General features: G+C 31.1%; 1 protein-coding gene across 5 annotated transcripts in view; it reads right to left on the minus strand.

The window, feature by feature from the left end:
* Positions 1-16,706, minus strand: part of LOC143256268 (major vault protein-like) — a 98,937-nt gene that overhangs the window by 24,144 nt on the left and 58,087 nt on the right. For all 5 annotated transcript variants that reach the window (XM_076513249.1, XM_076513251.1, XM_076513253.1 and 2 more), the window contains exons 3-8: positions 14,511-14,706; positions 12,554-12,674; positions 9,526-9,752; positions 8,076-8,312; positions 5,602-5,733; positions 1,298-1,447 (exon numbers count right to left, since the gene is read on the minus strand). In XM_076513249.1, the coding sequence (XP_076369364.1) occupies positions 1,298-1,447; positions 5,602-5,733; positions 8,076-8,312; positions 9,526-9,752; positions 12,554-12,674; positions 14,511-14,706 (1,063 nt within the window). The remainder of the gene's footprint in view (positions 1-1,297; positions 1,448-5,601; positions 5,734-8,075; positions 8,313-9,525; positions 9,753-12,553; positions 12,675-14,510; positions 14,707-16,706) is intronic.

The following is a 16,706-nucleotide window of genomic DNA, read 5'->3' on the forward strand; positions in this document are numbered from 1 at the left end:
TTAATGGTCTTTAAAAAACTAAAAACATTTGTAAGGTGGACAGTGTCACCATCATCAATGACACTATCTAACATCATGGAAAAACCTTGGGTAAAAACATATTTAAAATGGTGGTTATTAATGGACCTTCCATGTTCTGACGAACATTGATATATAAAAACCTAATTATCAGCTGTTTGTATTCAATTTTGCACAAAGTTACTTAAAGAATATTTGCACTAGCCTTCCCTAATTTAGAACAGAAGAGGGAAGGCAACTAGTAAACACCACCTACTCTTGGACTACTATTTTACCAATGAACAGTGGGATTGACCATAACATTACAAGGTCCCCACAGCTGAAATGACGAGCATTTGTGTGATAGAAATTCTAACCCACAAACTACAGAATGTGAGTCAAGTGCCCTAACCACCAAGCCAAGTAACATTTTAAGTATTATAAACTTCAGACTTTTTGCTGAATTACTGGAGAGTATGTTAAAAATAAGATAACCCATAATGATTTTGTGAATAGTAATATACATATTCAAAAATATGTTGTGGCCAACTGATAAATTAGCAAGTTCTGATGTGCTGAATAGGTTACTGAATTAAAGCAGAATACAAGAAATAGTTCCAGGTGTTACAAACTTCCCTAATGAGTGCTCAAGTGTAACACACTTTCCCAAGACGAGTCTAACTGACTCAGAATAAAAGTTGAAAAAGTAAACAAGTATATTTCTGTAAAAAACCTCCAGCGTTACTACATGCAATATTGTCCAGAGTTACAAATACAAAGTTGTCCAGGGTTACTACATACAATGTTGTCCAGGGTTACTACATACAATGTTGTCCAGGGTTACTACATACAATATTGTCCAGGGTTACTACATACAATATTGCTTAACTGATTCTTTAAAAAGAAAAAGAGAAAAATACTATTTATAAAAACTCTTGTACAGCTACAAGAGCCATTAAGTTTATATCAGATACATCCAAAAAACAGTAAGTATTTTTAGATATAATCTTGTTTAACTCTAGAATTCAATTTAGTGATATTTGGCTAAAAAGTTAAGTGAAGAAAAATACAGGGAACAAAACATGTCTATAGTCTCCTGAAGTAACACTAATAACATGGAACAAAACATGTCTATAGTCTCCTGAAGTAACACTAATAACATGGAACAAAACACGTCTATAGTCTCCTGAAGTAACACTAATAACATGGAACAAAACACGTCTATAGTCTCCTGAAGTAACACGAATAACATGGAACAAAACATGTCTATAGTCTCCTGAAGTAACACTAATAACCATACCCTTCCGGTTTTGATGTTCCTGACATATATGCCTTCATTTTCATCTAATGGAATAGTGTATCGCTTGGCGATGACTTCAACTTCTACTGGAGGAATATACTCCTCAGGACCACGGATCATCCATTTATCACCTGGATTTCTCTTAACAGCCTATGATAATAAAAAAAACATGCTGCACAAAATTTTACACTAAAAATATTCAAACAAAATATTTCAATTACAAATGTTTTGATACTTTTACAATAAAATAATGTAACTAGGAAATTTACCACATACATATATGTAAACTATTTCTGTAATTTATGTGGAAGGAATGAAAATTATATTAACTTGTTCAATATGCATGATGTACATGCTGTAACGTATTTACTCTTATGCATTTATTTTAAAGTTTGCTTCAGTTATAAATATATATTCAGAAATGCATGTAACTTATATTGTTAAATGTGTATTGTGAAAGTCCTGCCTGTTCTCTAAATTTGTAGAAGATTGTAGTGCATAAAAATCAACAGCGTACTAGGTGTTTATGTAATACTAGTTATTGACAGTATTGTTACCAAGTGAACTTCAGAAAATGTCTTTTACAATATTTATAAATCAATGTGGCAAGAGACAAAATAATATTGTTGGTCTGCCACAATCAGTACACTATAAGCCTTGGGAGCTATAACTGTGATAAACACTTATCAATCAGAAAACTACAGATACTTAACCAGGAACGTTTATAGAGTTTGAATGTTACAAAACAAAATACAGATCTAAATAATCTGAGGACAAACTATAAAACTAATATTATTTTATTTACAAAAAACAAACATAAAACAGTGTATTATTGGGCATAAGATATGAAGTGATACATGGATCCTAAATTTGAAACATTTTAAAGACCTAAATTATAAATAAATCATAAAGAAATAATTATGTAACTCAAGAATTAACTTTGAATGTTAATATTTCTTTAAAAATATCACATACTTTCAATGGAAAAACTTGTGTGAGGAGCAAGAGATACCTTAGTTGTACTGATATCAACATTAAGTTATTCATTCATCGTGAATCGTGCATAAAATATTCAGTTCCAGACCAGATAATGTTGTTTGTAAAACTCTTGTATATAAGCCATTATTTGTAATAACTGTTATTATAAATTGTATTGTTGCTTGTATATTAAAATATATTTATGTTAAGAAAGAAAACAGCGTGTATCAATCTTACTGGCAAGCATCATAAATTTGATAAATATTAACATTCAATTAACTTCTAAATTAAAATTAAAATTTCCAGCTATTGGAAATTGTAAAAATGTACATAACATAATAAATCAGAGACTTGTCCTACGTAAATTATAATACATAACAACATACACACTTCAATCAATATTCTTGGTATGTTGTTTTTTAATTGCTACAGCACGTATTGATAAATTACCATTATAAAGCTAATTCACATACCAAGAATATTGATTGAAGTGAGTACGTTGTTACAGCAATTAAAAAAAAATATATTTTTCAAACTTAAATAAACAAACAATAAATTACAGAAATGGAATGTCACATAATTTTACAGGACATTAGATAAAACAAATGAATCACATCATAGAAGGATAATGTCAGATTAAACTATTGTTTCTTCATCATTACATAGTACAGTTAACAAATTAAGAAAAGATTATACTATCACTTAGCGAAGTAGCTAATTCCCTACTCATATATGCTGTATTTCATACACCCTATTTTATTTCTGTAATATAAGAAACACTGTGTGCAGTTCACTCAAACTGGATTAATGTCACAAGTGGGCCCAGTTTCAGTCTCAATGATTAAACACAAAATAACCTGAGAACAAACAATAAAACTTGTATTTTATTTACAAAAAAACAAACATAAAACAGTATATTACTGAGCATAACATATAAAGTGATACACTTATTCTAAATTTGAAAAATTTTAAAGTCCTAAATTATAAATAAATCATAAAGAAATATTTATGTAACTCATGTCTGTAACTTAGCACCATGTATATTCCTTTAGAGATCAAACCATATAATCAAACATATACTTAAAATTTTGTGATATTTAAAACCTCACATTTAGAAATATTACAATCCACAAATTTATTTATAAAACATTAATAATTTGCACAACAAAATTGTGTTTTATTCATGATGAAAGCATAAAATTTGCCAAAAAAAGTACACAAAGAGATCACTTTGTGGTAGATGTTGGTACCAAGCAGTATTATCTTACTCAGATCACTTTGTGGTATATGTTGGTACCAAGCAGTATTATCTTACTCAGATCACTTTGTGGTAGATGTTGGTACCAAGCAGTATTATCTTACTCAGATCACTTTGTGGTAGATGTTGGTACCAAGCAGTATTATCTTACTCAGATCACTTTGTGGTATATGTTGGTACCAAGCAGTATTATCTTACTCAGATCACTTTGTGGTAGATGTTGGTACCAAGCAGTATTATCTTACTCAGATCACTTTGTGGTAGATGTTGGTACCATGCAGTATTATCTTACTCTGTATTTGAAACACCCTCTTTCATCTCTGTAATAAATGAAAAACTGTCAAAATAAATATTCAAGCAAAAACTGTCAATAGACTTGAGCTGATTGATGCCATTTAAGTGATCAAATTAAGATTGATTGGCTATGATTTCAAAAATGTCAAAATTTGCTTTTTGTGTGGTTAAGAATTACCTATTAAATTCTTTTTCTATATTTTTTGTCTAATACTGTGTTGTTTTTTTGTATAGCTATAGTTTAGATTATAAGTTACTATTCCATTTGCACTTATTTCATAAAATGCCAAATGCATATGTACAAACCAAACTAGTAATTATAACAGTGATGTTGAAAAAACCCACTTGTAGAGAAAAATATATATGTAAAAACGGCTCGTTTAGGTTGAGAAAATTTTTTACGTAGAGGAGCTAACAACGTTTCGACCTTCCATGTAAAAACTTTTCTCAACCCAAACGAGCTGTTTTTACATATATATTTAAACTGGTAATTAATCACATAAAACCGAGTGATCAGAATTGAAGTTATAAACAAAAGATATAAAATTATCTATACAAGTGTGAGGGATAAGTTATCAAATTCGATAGAAGAGTGGCTGGACTGATGGAAGCAAAATGTTGTCACAAACTGAGTTCATTCAAACTGGATTAATGTCACAAGTGGTGTACCTGAGGTCCCAGTCTCAGAACCTTTTTTATTTTCATCAGTGACACAAATGAAGGAATGATCAATAAGTTATTTAACTTTACAGATGATATTAAGGACTTGGATGTTGCTAGCTGTGAAGAGGATGCTTCTGATCTATAAAAATATTTAGATCATTTAGTAAATAAATGTCAGATGGGTTTTAATTATACTAAATGCAAGATACATGTGGGTAATCACAATTCAAATTATAAGCATAATTTGGATAGAAATAAACTAAACAGTGTTATGAAGGAAAGTGTTCTTGGTGTAATAACCACGATTAATCAGTATCTGAAACCATCCAAGCAATGTCCTGTTGCTTGTGGTGGAGCAAATAGTATTTTGGGTTGTATGTACAGAAATACTGAATACAAGTCTAAATATGTTATAATTTCATTGTTTAGATCACTGGTTAGCCCATATTTGAAATACTGAGTTCAGTTTTGGGCTCCTTACCTAAGGAAAAACATTGAATTGTTGGAAAGGGTTCAGAGAAAGGTAACTAGGATGGTGTCTGGGAGGGAGTGTTGTTATGACTTTCAAATTATTTTCTCTTAATTAAAGAAGAGTTTGGACAGTTTGATTGAAATGTTTGAAATTATAGAGAGAACTGATAGTGTTGATGTATTATCTATTTTTATATTTAACAATGAAAATAGTAGTTAAAGGGGACACAAATATAACTTTTGGCAGGGTAAGAATCATTATCAGCTAGACAGTTTCATTTTTCTAACAGGTTGGGTGCCCTTTGGAATGAATTGTCTTCATACATTATAGAGGTAATAAATTTAAGTAAGCTTAAATTAAGTATATGAATGATAAGGGTTGGCTTTAAGATTTTTAAAAAAATATTTTAGCTTAATTTAGAAGATGGAATAGTTGAGATGGAACAACAGGTCCCTATTGTCCTAAAATGTTATATTATAAGCTATCAAGATTCTCAGGTACACTGAGATTCAAGAATACTGCTATAATATAAGCAAAAACCATTATTCAGATAACAGTATATAAATGCTACAAATGACTACTTTTCACAGTTATAGTACCCATATTGGCTAACCCGAATTGTGCCACAAAGTTTGTTACCGGCAGGACAGTATCATCTGTAAAAGTTTCTTTGGCTCGTAGGATCAATCCTTCATTTTCTCCCAGAACACAGATGTCTTGAATACCATTTTCTAGTCTTTCTCCAGGCATAAGAAAGAAAGATATTTCACCCTATTGATAAAAAAAACAGCTACAAACATGTGCTTATAAAACATAATTCTTTACAAAATCAACAACGGTACGTGTGTAAGGAAAGATTCAGATATTTTACTCATTTCATGACAAATTTATGATACAAAGAAAAATATATATTATTAAAACTCCACAGAGATTGTTGTTTGTGATGTTAAAAACTGTGTTTTACCATCAGTTAAAGGAAACAACTGTAACAGTTCCATAAATTCTCATCAGTATTTCAATTTCTTATACAGTGGGCTTATGAAATAAGAGAGGCAGTTATAATTAAAACATTCAACATACTTTAACCAATTTCTTATGCATACAGTGGGCTTATGAACTAAGAGACACAGTTATAATTAAAACATTCAACATACTTAACCAATTTCTTATGCATACAGTGGGCTTATGAACTAAGAGACACAGTTATAATTAAAACATTCAACATACTTTAACCAATTTCTTATGCATACAGTGGGCTTATGAACTAAGAGACAGTTATATTAAAACATTCAACATACTTTAACCAATTTCTTATGCATACAGTGGGCTTATGAACTAAGAGACACAGTTATAATTAAAACATTCAACATACTTAACCAGTTTCTTATGCATACAGTGGGCTTATGAAATAAGAGACACAGTTATAATTAAAACATTAAACATACTTTAACCAATTTCTTATGCATACAGTGGGCTTATGAACTAAGAGACAGTTATATTAAAACATTCAACGTACTTTAACCAATTTCTTATGCATACAGTGGGCTTATGAACTAAGAGACAGTTATAATTAAAACATTCAACATACTTTAACCAATTTCTTATACATACAGTGGGCTTATGAAATAAGAGACACAGTTATAATTAAAACATTCAACATACTTAACCAATTTCTTATACATACAGTGGGCTTATGAAATAAGAGACACAGTTATAATTAAAACATTCAACATACTTAACCAATTTCTTATTCATACAGTGGGCTTATGAACTAAGAGACAGTTATATTAAAACATTCAACATACTTTAACCAATTTCTTATGCATACAGTGGGCTTATGAACTAAGAGACACAGTTATAATTAAAACATTCAACATACTTAACCAGTTTCTTATGCATACAGTGGGCTTATGAACCAAGAGACACAGTTATAATTAAAACATTAAACATACTTTAACCAATTTCTTATGCATACAGTGGGCTTATGAACTAAGAGACAGTTATATTAAAACATTCAACGTACTTTAACCAATTTCTTATGCATACAGTGGGCTTATGAACTAAGAGACAGTTATAATTAAAACATTCAACATACTTTAACCAATTTCTTATACATACAGTGGGCTTATGAAATAAGAGACACAGTTATAATTAAAACATTCAACATACTTAACCAATTTCTTATACATACAGTGGGCTTATGAAATAAGAGACACAGTTATAATTAAAACATTCAACATACTTAACCAATTTCTTATTCATACAGTGGGCTTATGAACTAAGAGACAGTTATATTAAAACATTCAACATACTTTAACCAATTTCTTATGCATACAGTGGGCTTATGAACTAAGAGACACAGTTATAATTAAAACATTCAACATACTTAACCAGTTTCTTATGCATACAGTGGGCTTATGAACCAAGAGACACAGTTATAATTAAAACATTAAACATACTTAACCAATTTCTTATACATACAGTGGGCTTATGAAATAAGAGACACAGTTATAATTAAAACATTAAACATACTTTAACCAATTTCTTATGCATACAGTGGGCTTATGAACTAAGAGACAGTTATATTAAAACATTCAACATACTTTAACCAATTTCTTATGCATACAGTGGGCTTATGAACTAAGAGACACAGTTATAATTAAAACATTCAACATACTTAACCAATTTCTTATACATACAGTGGGCTTATGAAATAAGAGACACAGTTATAATTAAAACATTCAACATACTTAACCAATTTCTTATGCATACAGTGGGCTTATGAAATAAGAGACACAGTTATAATTAAAACATTCAACATACTTTAACCAATTTCTTATTCATACAGTGGGCTTATGAACTAAGAGACAGTTATATTAAAACATTCAACATACTTTAACCAATTTCTTATACATACAGTGGGCTTATGAAATAAGAGACACAGTTATAATTAAAACATTCAACATACTTTAACCAATTTCTTATACATACAGTTGGCTTATGAACTAAGAGACACAGTTATAATTAAAACATTCAACATACTTTAACCAATTTCTTATACATACAGTGGGCTTATGAAATAAGAGACAGTTATATTAAAACATTCAACATACTTTAACCAATTTCTTTTGGCCTAGCTGAGGGGTCCCATCTTCATTAAGAGGATCAAGAATAACACAGTACTGACGCTTAGATAATGTTGTAATAGATACCACACCGACCACCTGTTCATACACACCCGGTATGTAAGTTTCTGTGTCAGTCATTTTGATCAACCACTCCTGTCCATTTCTTCTTTCGACTCCCAGCTCATCACAAAATGTACAAGTCGCCCTTACGTGTACTGCTTCCTGAAACAGACCCAAGTTTACTAATATAAGTTTGATATGTCAGCATGTGAAATGAATAAGCAACAACAACAACAAAAAACAGAAGTGAAAATGTTATACTTTGAAAGTCACGAAAAACAAATTTACACTTGTTATAAAAACAACAGTGTATGAAGTGAAAAATAATTCTCAGATGAATTTTGATGAATGGTAACAAGACCACCTGTGAGGTCAACAAAAGTACACACGTTTGTGTATAAAGTGCTTCATATAATCCAATGTTCAAATAGCTAAGGTTACTGGGAGTTCCACATCTCTTAATATTTGTTTTCAAAAACACTTAATAGGTTTACTCTGCTGACATATTATTTTTCAGAATTTTCAGATTTTAAACTTTCAAATACTGACACAGCTTTTACTTTATGATCAATGTGCATTATCTGTGTGCAGCAGGAAACAACTAAATAGTTTAAAAAGAAACATGTTATTTATGTGTTGGTTCCATGTTGAGTCTTACATGGTGATGACCGTAACTAACCTGCTTTTCTCATAATCATGCATCGTAAAGTAAAATATAATTGGTGGGGAAAAAAAGAAAAAAGGTCAAACATTGTAAAAACAGCAAAATAAGCTAAAAACAAACATTAGTTTATATCAAAGGTCAAACACTGTGAAAACAGCAAAATAAGCTAAAAACAAACATGAGTTTATATCAAAGGTCAAACACTGTGAAAACAGCAAAATAAGCTAAAAACAAACATTAGTTTATATCAAAGGTCAAACACTATGAAAACAGCAAAATAAGCTAAAAACAAACATGAGTTTATATCAAAGGTCAAACACTATGAAAACAGCAAAATAAGCTAAAAACAAACATGAGTTTATATCAAAGGTCAAACACTGTGAAAACAGCACAATAAGCTAAAAACAAACATTAGTTTATATCAAAGGTCAAACACTGTGAAAACAGCACAATAAGCTAAAAACAAACATTAGTTTATATCAAAGGTCAAACACTGTGAAAACAGCAAAATAAGCTAAAAACAAACATTAGTTTATATCAAGGTTTAATAAATATTTATGTCAGTTAACAGTCTTTTCATTATGTGACATGATGGATCATAAAATTGCGGAATTATTATATATGCAGAAGTTTTCATATTGGTACTTAAAATACAGGAATGGAAATACATTTAGTGCTGCATGTCTTTTCCTTCCAAATCACAGTAGTTACCTTTTCTGTCAAAACATATGCATTAACAATATCCACAATTTCTTCATAAGCTCCAGGTAGATAAGCACCTATCTTTCTGACAAGCCACTCCTCTCCACACACCCTTATCTTTCCACCTCTGTCTCTTGTCTCTGTACAAGCTCGAAGTTTTAAAGCCTGATTCGGTTTGATTACAAAAGCTCTCACTGTTTCCACAACTTCAACCTCCTTACAAGGAATGTATGTCCCTATGTTAAAAAATAAATATCAAACATCCATTGGTGATGTATGTTCCTATATAACAGAATAAATATCAAACATCCATTGGTTGCTGTATAACACTATGTTACAGAATAAATATCAAACATCCATTGGTTGATGTATAACACTATGTTACAGAATAAATATAAACATCCATTGGTTGATGTATAATACTATGTTACAGAATAAATATCAAACCTCCATTGGTTAATTATGTTCCTATGTTACAGAATAAATATCAAACGTTCATTGGTTGCTGTATAACACTATGTTAGAAAATAAATATCAAACATTCATTGGTTGCTATATAACACTACGTTACAAAATAAATATCAAACCTCCATTGGTTGATTATGTTCTTATGTTACAGAATAAATATCAAACATTCATTGGTTGCTGTATAACACTATGTTACAAAATAAATATCAAACATCCATTGGTTGATGTATAACACTATGTTAGAAAATAAATATCAAACCTCCATTGGTCACTGTATAACACTATGTTACAGAATAAATATCAAACCTCCATTGGTTGCTGTATAACACTATGTTACAAAATAAATATCAAACATCCATTGGTTGCTGTATAACACTATGTTACAAAATAAATATCAAACATTCATTGGTTGCTGTATAACACTATGTTACAGAATAAATATCAAATATTCATTGGTTGCTGTATAACACTATGTTACAAAATAAATATCAAACCTCCATTGGTTGCTGTATAACACTATGTTAGAAAATAAATATAAAACCTCCACTGGTTGCTGTATAATACTATGTTACAGAATAAATATCAAACATTCATTGGTTGCTGTATAACACTATGTTACAAAATAAATATCAAACCTCCATTGGTTGATGTATAACACTATGTTACAGAATAAATATCAAACCTCCACTGGTTGCTGTATAACACTATGTTACAAAATAAACATCAAACATCCATTGATTGCTGTATAACACTATGTTACAGAATAAATATCAAACCTCCACTAGTTGCTGAAACAGTTCTCAATGACAATATGATTACCTTTCAAATAAGATAATAAACAGCCAGAGATTCTTAAGTTGTAAGTTGCAATTTCAAGATGGAAAGAGTGAATTTTTTTAGATAACATTTAAATACAGTGGAACCCCTCTAAGCGGCCACCCCTCAGATTCGGTCACCCCTTGAAAGTGGTCATTCAATCACAGTCCCTTTTTTTGTTTACATAATCCCTAATTATGTACAGTGGAACCTCTCTAAGCGGCCACCCCTCAGATTCGGTCACCCCTTGAAAGTGGTCATTCAATCACAGTCCCTTTTTTTGTTTACATAATCCCTAATTATGTACAGTGGAACCCCTCTAATCAGGCCAGTTTGTCTCAGTCCCGAAGGTGGCTACTTTAGAGGGGTTCCACTGTAATAGCAAATTTCTGCTGTATCAGATACATTAAATTTGAAAAGATAAAGATGAAAATAAAAAGAATTTTTTTCATACATGGCTATCTTATAGTAACATATTCTTGTCATTTGTTTCTTTCATAGAGGGAGCTGGTGGTATAAGTGATGATAAAACTTATATTTAATAATTTGGGCCTTGAACACCTAAAAAGTTCCAAAAAATTTGACATCATTTATGTGGAATACTAGACTCATATGTGCAAACTAATAAACATTTCTTGTGTAAACCTAACAGTGAGTGGTTAATAAAGCTAAAACAAGTTTACTTTTAAATTAAGGATTTTAAACCAGAAAAGAGATAAAACTTTTAACTACACTTTGACAATCCTAGTGACTGATGATAATATCCATACAGTATTATCTACCATAAAACCTGGATAACTTGAGTCATATTAATATAGATATATGCAAAAGTAATAAACTGTGTAATTAAAACAAATGACAACTTTAAATTTTTTTACAAAATATTTTAGCAGCATGAACTGAACATTTATTATACCTGGAAACCCTGTCTTAGACAAGTTATAATACAAAGGAATATATTTTGTAATTCTTTAGTTTTGCTTTGGCCAGACCTTATCTAAAAATAAAATCTAATTTTCAATATATTTTCTATTATACAGAAGAGTTCTTATTTTAAAAAAAAGGCATTTAATACATTATAACACTGATTCAAAATTTTTTTACCCCATGAACTGGTAAAATATTTGTCAAAAACTCGGGGCCATTGAAAGAATCCTTTTAATTTTGCTTCCTAATTTATTTTCTTCTGAGAAGTTTTGAAGTATAAGTTATCATGATCAACAATGTTATGATAAACTACAAAGGGCAAACACAAATTATAAAGTTAACCCTAAATTAATTTTTTTATAAACATTTTTATTAATTTTCTCCTGTCTTTTTCACCCTGAACATTTCTACAGAACAGAACAACACATACACAGGTCAGTGGTAAGGAACCACTACAATAACAGACTTTTATTTAAAAAGTATATTTATTAATTACCAATTTATCCAAAATGGACCTGCATTAAAAATATAAAAAAATTAGTTTATAAAATACATTAAATATTTCACGCATTTTAGAGCAAATTTTATTGGAATATATTTAAATAACAGCTGCATCTTAAACAAGAAATTCCACAATGTATACCTCTAATAAGTACTCCTGCACCACCTTATCAATATTCAATGTTAATCTACAACAGATTAGTTATTCTTTACAGTTAATCTTGTAATTAACAAAAACAAAACCACTACACCTTTGATACATCTAATGAGTAATTTGTTCTATCAGTCAGTTGATATAAAAAAATAAAATTAAAACTATTACAACCTGGGCCTTCAAACAGCCACTCATCACCAGCAACTTTCTTCTCGTATCTATCCTTGAAATCCCTGAGAGCTCGAAGCCTAAGTGCTGTGTTTGAAGGTACAACTTTTAAAGGTGTAATATCCTAAAAAAATGTTTGAAATGTTCATAAAATATGCACAGATTATATATTTAAATTTTTTTATGCTTGAACACTCAGATAAAACCACTAACATCTCAGTCTTGATTAGTATTAGTCTAATACAAGGATACAGTGATAAATTATTTAGAGTGCTATAACACTCATATTATACATCTTCAATAGACTGCTTTTAAATAAATTATGAGCAGTGTTTTTAGGTTCATTCACCAAGTTTGACCACTCTTCACAAACTTAAAAAATAATTATTTTTCTGCCTATTAATGTGGAGTTTTGTCAATTTAAAAAATGCAATATTTTTCCTTTTTTTAAGTCATACTTTTTTTAAAAAACATTGTAAACAAATTATCATTGAAGATTAAAATCATAAATATAGATTACCTATTTTATTCAAAAACAAAAGCAAACTCCAAACACCATTAGAGTTTTTTGTCAAAACATGAACAATAACACTGCACAACAATTGTTTTGAAAAGTTTTGCTTCCTGAAAAGTGTTTGCTGATTGTAACAGGTACCTGGTGGGTATGCACAAATATAGTTTTGGTTTTACTTCATCACATAGCAACTCTGAGTAACAGACAATTAACTGTTTATCGGCAATAACGTATTTAATTGCATTTATGTTTCTAATATGCTATTAAGTTTAACATAATTAAAAGTGTTTTGCTCCTGATTTTCATTTGTATTCAATGTCCGGTGCATCACGTTGCAGTGTCCAACAGTAGTCAGCAAGCATTGACGGATTCCAGTTGCCCTGATATCGTTTCTCCATTGTAGCAATGTCCTTGTAAAACTGAAGTTTTTGATGAAATGGTACATGATGGGCAAATTTGTTCAAGAAGCAAAAACTTTGTTGTGCAGTGTAACCATTGTTTCTATAATATCTCCTGGCTAATCAACTTAAAAAAAATTCTGAAAGAACACAATGAATCTAGAAATATTAATTAGCATAAGACACAAGAAGCAAACTAAATAAATTAAAATTCCATCAAAAAACTATTAAACACCAATAAAGAATCTTGGAATTATGGTGCTTTCTTTTGACAGAAGAGTAAGAAATACAAAGCCAACCTCAAGCTAGGTTTAAAATAAAATAATACTATGTTTTTGAGATTTCACCATTTGCACTTTAAATGAGAGAGATAAAATATCTATATCATGTTACAAAAAATACATTTTTTAAACTATATCATTTAACAATGACTAGATTTTTGGCAAAACACTATATCTGTTGCATCATTGAAATACCAATACAAAATGAAGAAAAGGAGGTAGGACATCAATCTTTTCTTGTCCCAATCATTGCTACATCTTTCTAATATATTGTGGTCCTGTTGATGTGACTAGTGGTCCTATTTGTTAATATTCATTTCAACAAAAAATATTGAGATAAATGAAACACTTTTTTCATTTGAAATAAAAATCATATAATGTCAGCTTGCTCTGAATCGTACTGGGGACCTAAATAGTTGTGTGATAAAATTTCCTTACATTAGGTACTAATAAAGAAACTATTACAGCTGGTATGAACTGCTAACATGTGCATCACAGAATTAACCATGCTTAACTGAGAATCGCAAATAAGAGCAACTATAACTACTGCATAAATATTTCTGCATAATGAAGTCATAATTCTTACAACTTTTCTTTTTACTTGGATATACAATAAGAATATTTACATTAAAGAATTTTTTATGTTTGAAAAATACTTATATTTTTAATTCAATTCTTTGTAGTTTGGTTTGACACCAGAATTTCAAAATCCCAATTTTCTTGATCACATCCAAACAGAGTTTTATATCAATACATTAAATGCTTACCACATGTAGACGCTCTCCAGGATAAATGGGAAATGGTTCTTGCTCCAATCTAATTTCTAAATCTGCATGCTGTAACTTGACCTGACCAGCAGCATCATACTGGATTGAATTATCACGATCATGTACCACAGGGTTCTGGATGACACAGTAATGATGAGGAGGAACAATCACCATTCTCTCAGGACCAAAAATGACCCTTTCCATAGAGGTATTAGAGTACATTCAGTTAAACACATATCTTCTTTTGTTTAAAATAAAATAAACGAGTAGCTTACACATGCAGTAATAAACTTGAAAGTATACAGACAGACACCACAGTTGATGTAATACTTATGTTGCATAATACTCTTAAAGTTTGGATAGTTCACCTATCCTTGAACTGTGATTGCTGATCTCATGAATAAACACTGATAAGCTGGAAACCAAGTTAGATACGTGAATTTGTTCCAATTGTTATTACTTTAACAACAAATAATAACCATGAAAGACAAAGAAGAAAATGGTAAACTTAATAATTAACTCAGGATATCTCAACCAACAAGTAATGTTTTTATGGTAGTAGGCCAAGGAATGAGCAGTTTGGGTGATTACTTCTTGGAGGTATCACACTGTTGGAAAATCTGGAATTTGCTGTATCCAAATATGCAATACATGTGATATTAACATGTTTCAGTTGTGAGTCAAAGATACACAGTTTGTCAGAGTGGTTGTACCACCTTACCAGCCATAGTTCCACACTATAAAATGTCTTTTTTTTTCAGTCTCATATCAAAGTAAGTGACCTGCCTTCACTGTCTCTTTGAGGTTGGAAATCTTGTCCTTCAGATCTGATTAAAGGCTATTACTGTCCTTGTCAGTACCAAACCAATTTTTGAGTAACACTCTAGCATCTTTGGGTTTAATGAATGGATTTACCTCAACAAGGGCTGTCAAAAGGTCCATGCTTCAACTTAAATGTATCAAAACCTTGCATATGCAAGTAACCAAGGGAATAATGGCTATTGATGATTACGAGGTCTGTTCAAAAAATATGTGGACTGTTTGAATTGCACTGCTCCAGTTGGTTCCAGGGGAATCCACTTGGTGTTGCTAGGTTCACACAGATCAGCTGATTACGACGCCATTTCCTGATTGCAGATATCTTCATTTGTGTATTAGCTACGCGGTTTTAAGTGAAGTGCGATTTTTTCGTTTGGCGGATTTCAGAATGAATGACCTGAAGGAGCAACGACTTGCTGTGAAATTTTGTGTTAAACTTGGAAAAGCTGCGACTGAAACTTTTGCTCTGCTTAACACGGCTTACGGTGATGTTGCCATGAAGCGTACGGCATGTTTCAAGTGGCATGAACGTTTTAAGGATGGTCGACAGTCCATTGAAGATGATGAGCATCCTGGACGTCCTTCCACGTCAACTGACGACCCACACGTCGACAAAATCAACACACTGGTGCAGGCAAATCGACGTCTGACTGTCAGGGAACTTGCTGAAGAGTGTGGGATATCAGTTGGATCTTGTTACGAGATTGTGACCAAGAAATTGAAGATGCACCGCGGTGCTGCGAAATTTGTGCCTCAGAACTCGTGAGTTTTTGGCCAAACAATCACTGTTCTTCCCCACCCACCCCTACTCACCTGACCTTGCTCCTTGCGATTTTTTTCTTGTTCCCCAAACTCAAACGACCCTTGAAAGAAAGAAGACTTGAGACGATTCCCAAGATTAAGGCAAATGCGATGAAAGAGCTGGAGGACATTACAAAAGAAGCGTACCAGGACTGTTTCAACAAGTGGAAACACCGTTGGGATAAGTGTGTGCGTTGGGGAGGAGAGTACTTTGAAGGGGTCCCAGACCTGTAACTTCTAAATAAAGTACATTTTGTTTTATGACGTCAGTCCGCGTATTTTTTTAACAGCCCTCATACATGCCAAAAAGTAGCAAGGTTTGAATCACAGTCAGCAAGGTTTGGAGGTGTTTGATTTTTTTTTTAATTTTTACAATTTGGCAAAGAATAAACTATGCTAGGAGTCTAACTGGTAAAAACTACAGAACAACACCAGAAAACATCATTAAAATATACAAGACATAAATTAGACCAATAATAGACTATGCAGCTCCTACATGGATCAATATCAGTGTAAAACAATTACAAACCAAACTCCAAACATTACAGAATACAATAATTACATCAGCATACAGAG

Source organism: Tachypleus tridentatus, chromosome 7, assembly GCF_004210375.1.
Source record: "Tachypleus tridentatus isolate NWPU-2018 chromosome 7, ASM421037v1, whole genome shotgun sequence".
NCBI classification, from domain to species: Eukaryota; Metazoa; Arthropoda; class Merostomata; order Xiphosura; family Limulidae; genus Tachypleus; species Tachypleus tridentatus.